The 9,890-nt window shown below is 42.5% G+C and overlaps 2 protein-coding genes across 2 annotated transcripts in view; one reads left to right on the top strand and one right to left on the bottom strand.

Moving 5' to 3' along the window:
* Positions 1 to 2,255: 2,255 nt before the first annotated feature.
* fam78bb (family with sequence similarity 78 member Bb) lies at positions 2,256 to 6,948 on the bottom strand. Its single transcript, XM_034882584.1, has 2 exons — positions 5,450 to 6,948; positions 2,256 to 4,260 (listed from the first exon to the last, which is right to left on the bottom strand). The coding sequence occupies exons 1-2, from the start codon at positions 5,824 to 5,826 to the stop codon at positions 3,738 to 3,740; spliced, it is 900 nt and encodes a 299-aa protein (XP_034738475.1). The 5' UTR covers positions 5,827 to 6,948; the 3' UTR covers positions 2,256 to 3,737.
* Positions 6,949 to 7,697: 749 nt separating this feature from the next.
* rex1bd (required for excision 1-B domain containing) overlaps positions 7,698 to 9,890 on the top strand; it is a 3,782-nt gene continuing 1,589 nt past the window's right edge. The window contains exons 1-3 of the mRNA XM_034882585.1: positions 7,698 to 7,847; positions 8,378 to 8,460; positions 8,628 to 8,832. Coding sequence (XP_034738476.1) covers positions 7,845 to 7,847; positions 8,378 to 8,460; positions 8,628 to 8,832 — 291 coding nt within the window. The 5' untranslated portion in view covers positions 7,698 to 7,844. The remainder of the gene's footprint in view (positions 7,848 to 8,377; positions 8,461 to 8,627; positions 8,833 to 9,890) is intronic.

The raw sequence follows: 9,890 nt of genomic DNA, 5'->3' as shown, positions 1-9,890 counted from the left end.
CACCCCCTTTGGGGGTCCAGACACCCAGGTTGAGAACCACTGATTTACATCACAATTTAACTGGTGTTCTTCTTTTGGAAGTTTTTTTTCTTGGGCTAAAGCGGGTATAATTAATGACTTTATTATTTTAATTACCAATATGTGAATGTTTTTATAAAAGCAAAATGTTTCCTTTATCTTTTCTGAATGTGTTATTGTCTTGAATTCCTTGGGTATCTCCCCTATAATCCCCCTGCCGTTGGATTCTTGATTAATTAAGTACTTTGTCTAATTTAATACTTGGCACGTCGCCTTAGAACTAAACTACATGACATAAATACATTTCCACTTTGATATTTTTGGCATTTGTTTTAATGCGTTTAAAAACACTGCATGCAAAAGCCAGACAGTCAGAGAGAAAGGACTGGAACACGGCAGAGTGCCAGGTCCTTCATATTATAACACTGTAAAACACCATCACCCGGCCATTTTCACCCCAATTAACTGTATCAGACTCCGATCACTCAGCAGAACAAGTAGAAAATAACATGTTAAGCTTCTCATGAAGGGCCGTGTACTGCTCTACCTCCAGTCCTCAGGCACATCTGTTACTGTAAAAGACACTTGAGGCCCTGATACACACAGACAGCAGACTGTGTGACCTCATGGTCAAGTATAAATGTATTTTTGCTCAACACTTAATTAATTTATTTTTAAAGATGATTTTTTTTTTAGGGCATTTTATGCCTTTATTTGCAGGACAGATGAAGGCATAAAAGGGGAGAGAGAGAGGGGGAACGACATGCAGCAAAGGGCCGCAGGTCAGAGCCGAACTCACTGCGTCGAGGAGCAGACCTCCATTTCTGTGCGCCTGCTCCACCAACTGAGCTAACCCGGCCACAACACTTAATTTTAATAGGGGCAACATGTGGAAAAGGTTTCCGCTTGCTTTCCCCCTATAACAGATTCAATAAGATCTCCTACTTTGATTCTCCATGTAAAAGTGCTGCTTTAGCTGTTTCCCTTGATTGTCAACGTGGGCTCTCAGATGCCTCACAAACAGCTTCTGGGTCATGGCTACAATCGGCATGTTGTTAGAATATCCAGTGTCCATGCTTTTCTATGATGAGTGTGTTGCAGGACGTTTAATACACAGGCAGGGACACTCCTAGGGTCGTTCCAGATGATGTGTGCGTGCGAAGGCTGATTCGGTTTGCACCAGGAGTAATGAGCAGCAGCATGGGTAAGATAACGCGGTTCCATCCTCCATCTCTCTTCATCTCTGTCTCATCTGGACCAGCTCAGCACTTCCGCGGCACGTGTTTCACTGGCCCGGTGAGTGTGAATAAACAGAAATACAACGCATAGACCTGCTTGGAAAACAACCAGCAACATTTTTAGATATAACATGATTGTGAAATGTTCATATTCTGTAGTCATAAATCCTCATAAAAACACACTTTAGAAAAGATCCAGATGGCACGGTTTGTCTGTGTAAACCAGATACCGCACCAATCTTTAAAGGGTCACTTCACCCAAATAAAATAAGAAAGCACATTTTCTTACCTACTCCTGTCAGGATCTCACCATGTTGAAAGATCCCGTTTTAGTTTTTTCAGATATCTGCCACTTAGATTTCTGTCTCCAACCAATACAATGGAGGTGAAGGGAGGGCCGCGTGTTGGTGTCCGAGGCCTTGACAAATTTCATTGAAAAAATCAATAACATGTCTCATCAGAAGATTTTCATTGTAAATACCTTCTACTGAAATAGTTCCTATGACGACTGTTGATATCAAAGTCCATGGATTAGTCAGAGTAACCAAGACATTGTTTTTGGAAAGACATATTGCTGTTGAATCTTGGTGGGAGTATCGGTCAGTCGGTCCACCACTTTGGTCCCTAATGAAATATCTCTACAACTACTGATGGATTGCCAAAATACTCATGTACATACAGTATATTCATAGTTCCTAGACAATATGTCCTAATTATTTGGTAACTCTTCCTCTGGCGCCACCATAGGTTTGACATAGTTGGTGCTTATATAAAGTATAGACTACTATATGGGTGGTGGGATATTTATGGTGCCCAGAGGAAATCTTTTTGAATTACTGAACTACTTACTCACTTAATTAACTGACTTTTCTACTAAAAGTCCAAACCTTCATTTGTCCACTACTTTGCTTATGACCAAATACCTGCAAAAAAAGACACTACCGTCAGCCTCGACTGTACTTTCTTAAAATTAGCAATTGTTACTAGCAAAAACAAAGATAATTAACATGTCAAACATACTTGCTAAACATTAGCACGTTAGCATTGTCATTGAGAGCATGCTGGCATTTACTGTAACTACAGCCTCAGAGCTGCTCGCATGGCTGTTTGAATGCAGTATTGTCAAAGCTTTGGTCACTAAAGACATTTCATTCATCTCCATTGTATTGGTTGTAATTAACAAATCTCACAATATGATATTTCAAGACTTGGCCAAATAAAATCCGAAAAAGTCTGCACAGCTAAATGTTTTCTTGGTACTTTAGGTGAGCCGATGCTTTAAGTCTTCTTGTGTAAATACAGTTCTCTTTCACGGCAATCTTTGCTCTTAAAGATGTGTTATAGCTCTGTTTGGCCTCATACAGCCACCGAAGACAGACTCATTTAATTCATTGTAAAATAAAGTCACCTTGCTTTTTCATCTCACAAACCTGATTAGATGGGACGGGGAAAGACAATGTTTCTTTACTATTGGAGGCTGTCGCCAACACAGGCATCACTGGATTTCAAAAGGCAGGGAGGGAGAAGCTCTGCAGCTTGGATCAACTGGCCATTTGTGATTGAAAAGCAAAACTCCCGCTGCAGGGCTTCATGTAAGATTCTTTCAATGCACAAATTGTGTGCATATCATGAAATCCAAAAGCTGTGATGTCTACATTTTCTGTGATATTTAAAAAAGCAAAGTAGCTCTAAGGATGCATGTTTCTTGGACAATCTTTCTGTTTATAAATCATCTTGAAAAATGTCCCTCCCTGTAGCATAATCATGTATGAGGCCCATGTGTGAGTGTGAGTGTGAGTGTGAAAGAGGCAGTCTGGTGTGACAAAGCAGCAAGCCTGGACCCAACCCTGGGTCTCCATTATAGAAAACACACAATATAAATGTCTGCACATCATCCTGTAACATTTCAGTTAATATTACAGTTCTCTTTGTCTGTAATGAATACACCCCGCAGCAGTGTTGTATGGCACACAAACACTATCCCCTTTCCTTGGTTGCACTCTTACACAGCACTTTACAGTACAGAGCAGGCGAGTATTATGTCATCATTAAGGCTGAAGAACCTTTTTTTAAAACAGGGCCCGTGTTTAGGCTTGATCATTTCTTTCTGGTACTGAGTAGCTACAATACAGGTTTGAGTTACATCCCAGTACTAATGGCGGATTTCCAAGTTAGCTTTGCTCAGTTGTGCTGGGCTGCAGTGAAGGCCTGGATGCCTAACAGCTCAACAGCACCAGAAGTGGAGACCACCATACTATATTGATCGTCAAAGGCAGCGGTGGGGAAATTAAGGCAGTTGTCCCCTTGTTACTTTACACGCAAAAAAAAACTGCAACTCTGATTTGGGCCATTGGCACAAGTCTCAGCCTGCTTATAGATCTTAAGTTTTTCTGGTTAATCTGATTATCATTTATGCAGTTTCAATGAAGTGACCCACTACGAGGTGGTATAACTAATGGCCAATCAGATGCTCTTAACGCTCTACTTGGGTGGTATGACAACAAGCGGAGGCCCTCTTCTCGGCCTCCACATCAGAACCTGGGCGTCGTTGGCGTTGGGCCTCCCCATGGCGTTAGCAGTGATGGGCTCCATGCGGGTCAGCACCCGCGGCTGGTCCTGGTGCACCCGGCCCACCAGCCTGGCCCTGGAGCCCAGAGGCAGGGACGGATCCACTGCGATATCGACCCTCATCCTCCACTTGATGGTGTGGAGCAGGATCTTTTCCTTGGACGTGGTGTTGAGCGCCACCAGCCAGGTGGTGAAGCTCTGGTCCCTTTTGATGTTAGTCAGTAAGGGCGTGTTGGATTCACTGACCGGCACAGCCCAGGTAACGCTGGGATAAAAATTGTCGTTCATGCTAACGAGGAAGCGGGATGGCTTAGAGGTGGGACCCACAATGGTGACAGTCTCTGTTGTGTTTCCGTACCAGGGGTAACTCACACCGTCTGAGTCGCTGATGGCCCTCACCATGCCTTCTCGTAGCTGAGGTAGCTCCCAGCTCGACCTGAAAGGAGACAGACAGTATGAAACTGGAAACACAAGATTTCTGGGGAACTGTGTGCCATTCATTTAAAGGAATATGTTAGGTGATATTCTTTAATTTCATTACTATCGACAAAAGACTAAAACCAACAATGACTTTAATCCTACTAACACTTATTGTCTGTGTGACCGAAGCCTGATATACTGTAGCTCACAGCACAGTACACTTCTCCATTACTGCAGCAAGGTGAGAATGTAAACTACTTAAGGTCAGCAGAAACAGATCTTGAACTGCGGTTAAGTTGTTTTTTAAAAGCCCAATCAGTAATGTTTTACACATACAATCTGCAGGTACATTCTCATGGTCGGACCTACAGATAAACATGAGCATTTTGTGAGTTTCTCAACTAATAACTGAAAATAAGACTCATATAGACTAAGCCACATGAAGCAATTAAGAAGTGATAGCAGTTCCACTGTTTTGGATTGTGGTGATGAGGTAACTCTCTTATTCACATTTGGATAAGGGATTGCTGGCATACTTGTGTTATCTGAGGTGTGAAAAGTTGTGAAATTTAGTTAACAAGGAAAATAACAAGTAGATTTCAGAAAGGCTTTAAAATTCTTTAACCAGACACAATCTTGCAATGAGACAAAAGCCGCCTGTAATTGCTATATGGGGTTCAGTATGTCAGTGGATTATCTCATCTCTTTGTTGTGCCAAACAGTTTTTGTCATCTGGTGTCCCCTTTCCATCCATTTGTTGTGCTTATATGGCCTATCCTAATTCCACCATAAACCCCAATCTCCCACTCCTAAACCCAGCAGGATTAAACACCCCCTCACGCATGCTCTCAGATAAAAGGGTGTGTGTGTGTGTGTGTGTGTTTTGTGGGGGGAGGACATTTCTCCGTGGTCACAATTTGAGTGTGAGAGCATCAACTGTTCCTCTAATAGCAGCTTTTCTATATGGGTGCCAGAGTCACAGGAACAGAATCTGTCGGTGGGCGTTTGAATGAAGAAGGTTGACAAGCACAGTTAACCTGCTGCGTGCACAAATGCTCCTCTATGCAACTCAGTGGGGTGCACATGCATGAACACGTTATTACAGGTACATAGTGTACCAGTATGCAAGCAGGCTCTTTTTTTTGCACCTAAAAACACGTCACAAGGGTGTAATGAGGACGCAGGTGACAGAGGTGTGAACTCACATGCCGACGTCTCCATAGGTGTTGTAAAACTCCATCTGGGTGCACGCCTGGATCCAGCCCACCACCCATGTCTCATTGCGCGCAATGGGGGGCATCACAATCCGCGCCGAGGCTTTGAAATAGGGCGTCTTGTACCTAAGCACTATAGGCGAGTTCTCCTCAATGACAGTCGGGCAGTGGTCTATGGTAGCGGACAGGTCGTACACCACTATGTTCTCCCGTTTTATGCGAGACTTGTTACAGGCGATACTCTGGATGCAGCCCATGGCTGTGCACGTGAAGGTGATGGTCAGGAGCAGCCAAGTGAGCCTGCCGGGCCTGGGGAACAGCACTGCTGACCGGGACTCGCTCAGTGTCAACACTATGAGGCCGTGCATCAGATGAAACTGTAAGGCAAATGTGGGTGCTACCACGCTGTAGGCCCTAATCAGAATCACAATAAGGCTTCTGTGAGATCACAACAAGCGGGGCCGCTGGGTCCAGTGAGACCAGGATCCAGGCTCAAGCCCCCTGTGTCAACAGGCACCTGCTTCGCTGATGTATGGGCACATCAACCGGCTCCTGGGGCGCTGCTCAGGGGCTAAGCCCGTGCTCTGACCTCTCTGGAGGCTGCAAGCCACAAGAGAAACACCCTGCGGGGATTAATAAAGTGTCACATGAATTTTTGATACAGGTATGATTGTATCCTCTCCACTCAAACAGTGCACACTGTCTGTTTCCGTGTGCCCTCTCCTCGAGGATCCGAGCCGACTGCACTCCTGCTTGGACCCCTGCATGTAACCTTTGATCCTCTTCTTCCTTCCCCGAGCTGTCATGTCACAACAGGCGTCCGGGGACCGGCGGACACCGGGGCGCAGGCAGGGGGACCCTGTGGTCGGGCTTCGAGGCTTGTTGACGCGCCACTGTGCGTGAGATGCTGCTGCTGCTGCTGCTGCTGCTGCTGCCTGTAACCTGAGCGGCGGCGTTACTGTCCGTCATGCCTGTCGCCTCGACGGGAGGGAAACCCGGTGAAACGCACAAAACCTTGGAGTCCGAGCATTTGGGATGGGAAAAACAGCTTCCTCCTGCAGAGTTAGACGACACAGGCAGGTCTTTCCCGATCAAATCGGGGGAGACGGTGAGCTGCAAATAAACCGACTGTCAACATATGTTATAGGCTGATGAAACATTGATATTATGGCTACATAATATCAGAGAAACAGTAATCATATTAACCGTGTATTGGGCCGCTCGGCATCCTCATTTGATGGAAGCTGCACGGCTGTGTGTCGCTGTTCAGCCTGCGTGGTGCTGAAGATGCTAAATGGACCAATGAACGGCAGAGGGAGACTGAAGGCGTAGGAGTGCCCGCGTCTGCACAGTAGTAGCTTTGCGACCTCTTTCCTCCATATTGGAATAATTCTTTCTAATCGCATAAACACAGATCAGACAGTGCCCACATAAGCTCCTAGTCGATGTGCTGTAATTCTGTTGAATGAGTGTGTAAGATAAAGCAACAGGTGGGTCTCTGCTGAATCTCAGGAACGATTTTTGTGATTATTTAGCTCAAATATTGGGGTTACTAAACATCACTCCATCTCTTATTGTTAATACATTTTAATAATAAACACACACTAAAATGAAATAGAAAGAGATGGGGTGTTTTTCATTTTGTAGAGAACCATTTGATTGGTTAGTGGCAGTCAGATGCAACAGGCGTTTTGACCCCTGTCAAAATAAAACCGTCTTTCACAAACAAATTTACCACAGGGTAAATGAGTTGTCCCAGTGCATTATTATCATTGAGTTGTAGAAGGTAAGAAAACCTAAGCACTTTAAGGACTTTTTTAATGGCTGCCAACATAATGAACAATGGGTTGTAGACTGCTGGAAAATGTAAAGCCAACCATCACAGTATGGCCCTACACTCTTTATGCACTCAGCATTGTAAATTCAGCTTCTGTGATGATCAGTGTTATGCTTTTTAACTTTCAAGCTGCTCTGGATTAATGCATGGATGTAGACATAAACAGTCCCTGTGGCATTAAAGGTTCAGCACATAGACTTTGAAAAAATAAGGTTCAGTAGACTATCAATTCTCTGGATAATGTCATTATAAATGTAGCACTAAATCAAAGAGTGTAAACAAAGAGTAATAACGTTTACACTGTATTTGCTTGTGAAAGAAAAAGTCTCTTGTGAATAGAGGCTAAGAAACTGTGAAAGTCTGTTTTTATGTATGAGAACTTTTATTTTGAAAACATACGATGCGCTACACCATCATTTCCGTGTGGCAAGCCAGGCAAGCTGCTGATTCACATACAGCAGTGAAACAACGTCCGGCATTTTTGAAATATAACCATGTCGCTGTAATAAACTGTGGAAACCCAGTGAGAGAATTCTCTACCAGGTTACAATGGTGAGTATCTGACATTTTATACTACAGTTAAATGTCTGAGAGCCTCAAAACTAGTAACGTTACTTCCACATGTGCTAAGCTAATCAAAGCTAATGTTAAGTTGGCTAATTTAGCTAAAGGTGTAGCGTTTACTGTCAGCGTTAATGCGCTGCCTGTTACCTGTACAAACTTTCATTTTATTTTCTCTTCATAAACACTCATTACAACTAGTCAGGTACAATGTCACATTACTCAAAAATATATTAATAATATTGTGTTTTTATTGGGACTTTAGCCCATAATGTCATAAACCACGCCATATGGTAGCTCTGTTAAAAAGCCCAAATATGTACAGTAAATTCATAATATGGATACAAATATTTGCAAAGCTTTAACAACATATAGCTGAACTACGTTTTTTCTTAGTTTTTTTAATTGATTAAAGTGACGACAACAGTATTATTATTATCCAGCTTGGATGCATTCATATTGTGGTAATTCTCTCTGCGTGCTACATGTTACCGTTGTTTAATGTGATTTGATCCCTGCAGGTCCCCACAGACTTTAAAGCCCTGATCCAGAGGTTTTACCAGCTGCAGGCTGAGCGGGTAGAGACCTATCAGCTCTTTGAAGAGTAAGTTTAAATCTAGTTATGACCCAACCACACTGTTACATTATTGTGAAATTAGAATCACATTTCCTCCTGTCTCCAGGGAGCATTGTCCTTGATTTCAGGCACATAATCATAGAAATTTAAATTGTACGCCTCACTTTTATTTGTGTTGTTTTTCTGCCTTCCAGAGGACATGAGGCCTACTTGAGGACAGGGCCCCATTATGACTTCGACCACTACAGGCAGCTGGTCCATGAGATAACACAGGCCTTCTGCGGCATCTCCAAGGAAGTGCTGGAGATCAAAGAAAAGCTGCACCGAGAGTTTGACAGGCCAGCTCTTTCTGAGCACATTGAAAAGTTGCAGAGCAAAGAGAAGCAGAAACTTGAACTGGTATGTAACCACTCGTATGTTTTTTTTTAACTAAATCCAGACAACAAGCTGTGTAAAAGCCAAGAAAATCAACATCAAATAAAATGAACAAGTACACAGGTTGACCTACATATATAAGATGGAGGTTATATAATCAGCAGGCTAGTCTGGATCAACGGAAGTACATTTCCAGGATAATTGCCTGACATCTGCTCTCTGTGTGTAGCCGTTCTCAAACTGTGTTCGCTTCGGGAAACAACAACTGACTTCGCGCAAGCTACGTGCTGAAAGTGGCATGGTTTTAAGAAGATTTGGATTGTGCAACCAGGCGGACCAGCTTGGTTTGTTCAGGGAATAATTGTTACGATTGACAAAGAATATGTTTGCGGCATTTACTATCTAACTGGGATGTTTTGGGACCGATTGGAGAGGATTGCTTTGGACGGTGTACTCCCAGCAATACTCTGGTAAGAACTAATTACGTATAGCCATGTATCCAGTTGTCTAAATAGCTGATGCTCCTGTATTGTTTGAACAATTCATTTATTATTGCTTGGGGCGTTTTCTTTTGGGGTGCAAGTGTTCCCCTAAAATAAGTTCCTCTCAGAGACTATTTTGCAGAGCCGCTGTGTCTGGGACTTGGTGTCGCCCAAGAAAAATCCAAACTAATAATAAGTATACACAAACAGCATAGTTCAGATCAAGAGACAAGCAAATGGTTGAGAGGAAAGTAATTAGATTGGTATTTAAATAAGAAGAAAATGATTTTAAAAATCATATATTAAAAGGGTAAAGAAATTCAAATCCATCTGTAAAATTAAATACATTTAATAGCTAAATTCCGGAAAAAGAAAATTCTCAATTAGCATTTTGATTTATTTAGAAATATGTAGATGCGGTTTCACTTAATCTACTATATATATATATATATATATATATATATATACACATACATATATATATATATAAACATACATACATACATACATACATATATATATACACATATATACAGTGGGTACGGAAAGTATTCAGACCCCTTTAAATTTTTCACTCTTTGTTTCATTGCAGCCTTTTTC

Source organism: Etheostoma cragini, chromosome 9, assembly GCF_013103735.1.
Source record: "Etheostoma cragini isolate CJK2018 chromosome 9, CSU_Ecrag_1.0, whole genome shotgun sequence".
Lineage (NCBI taxonomy): Eukaryota > Metazoa > Chordata > Actinopteri > Perciformes > Percidae > Etheostoma > Etheostoma cragini.
Note: the sequence above shows the minus strand (reverse complement) of the source record. Positions and strands in the feature narration are given on the sequence as shown.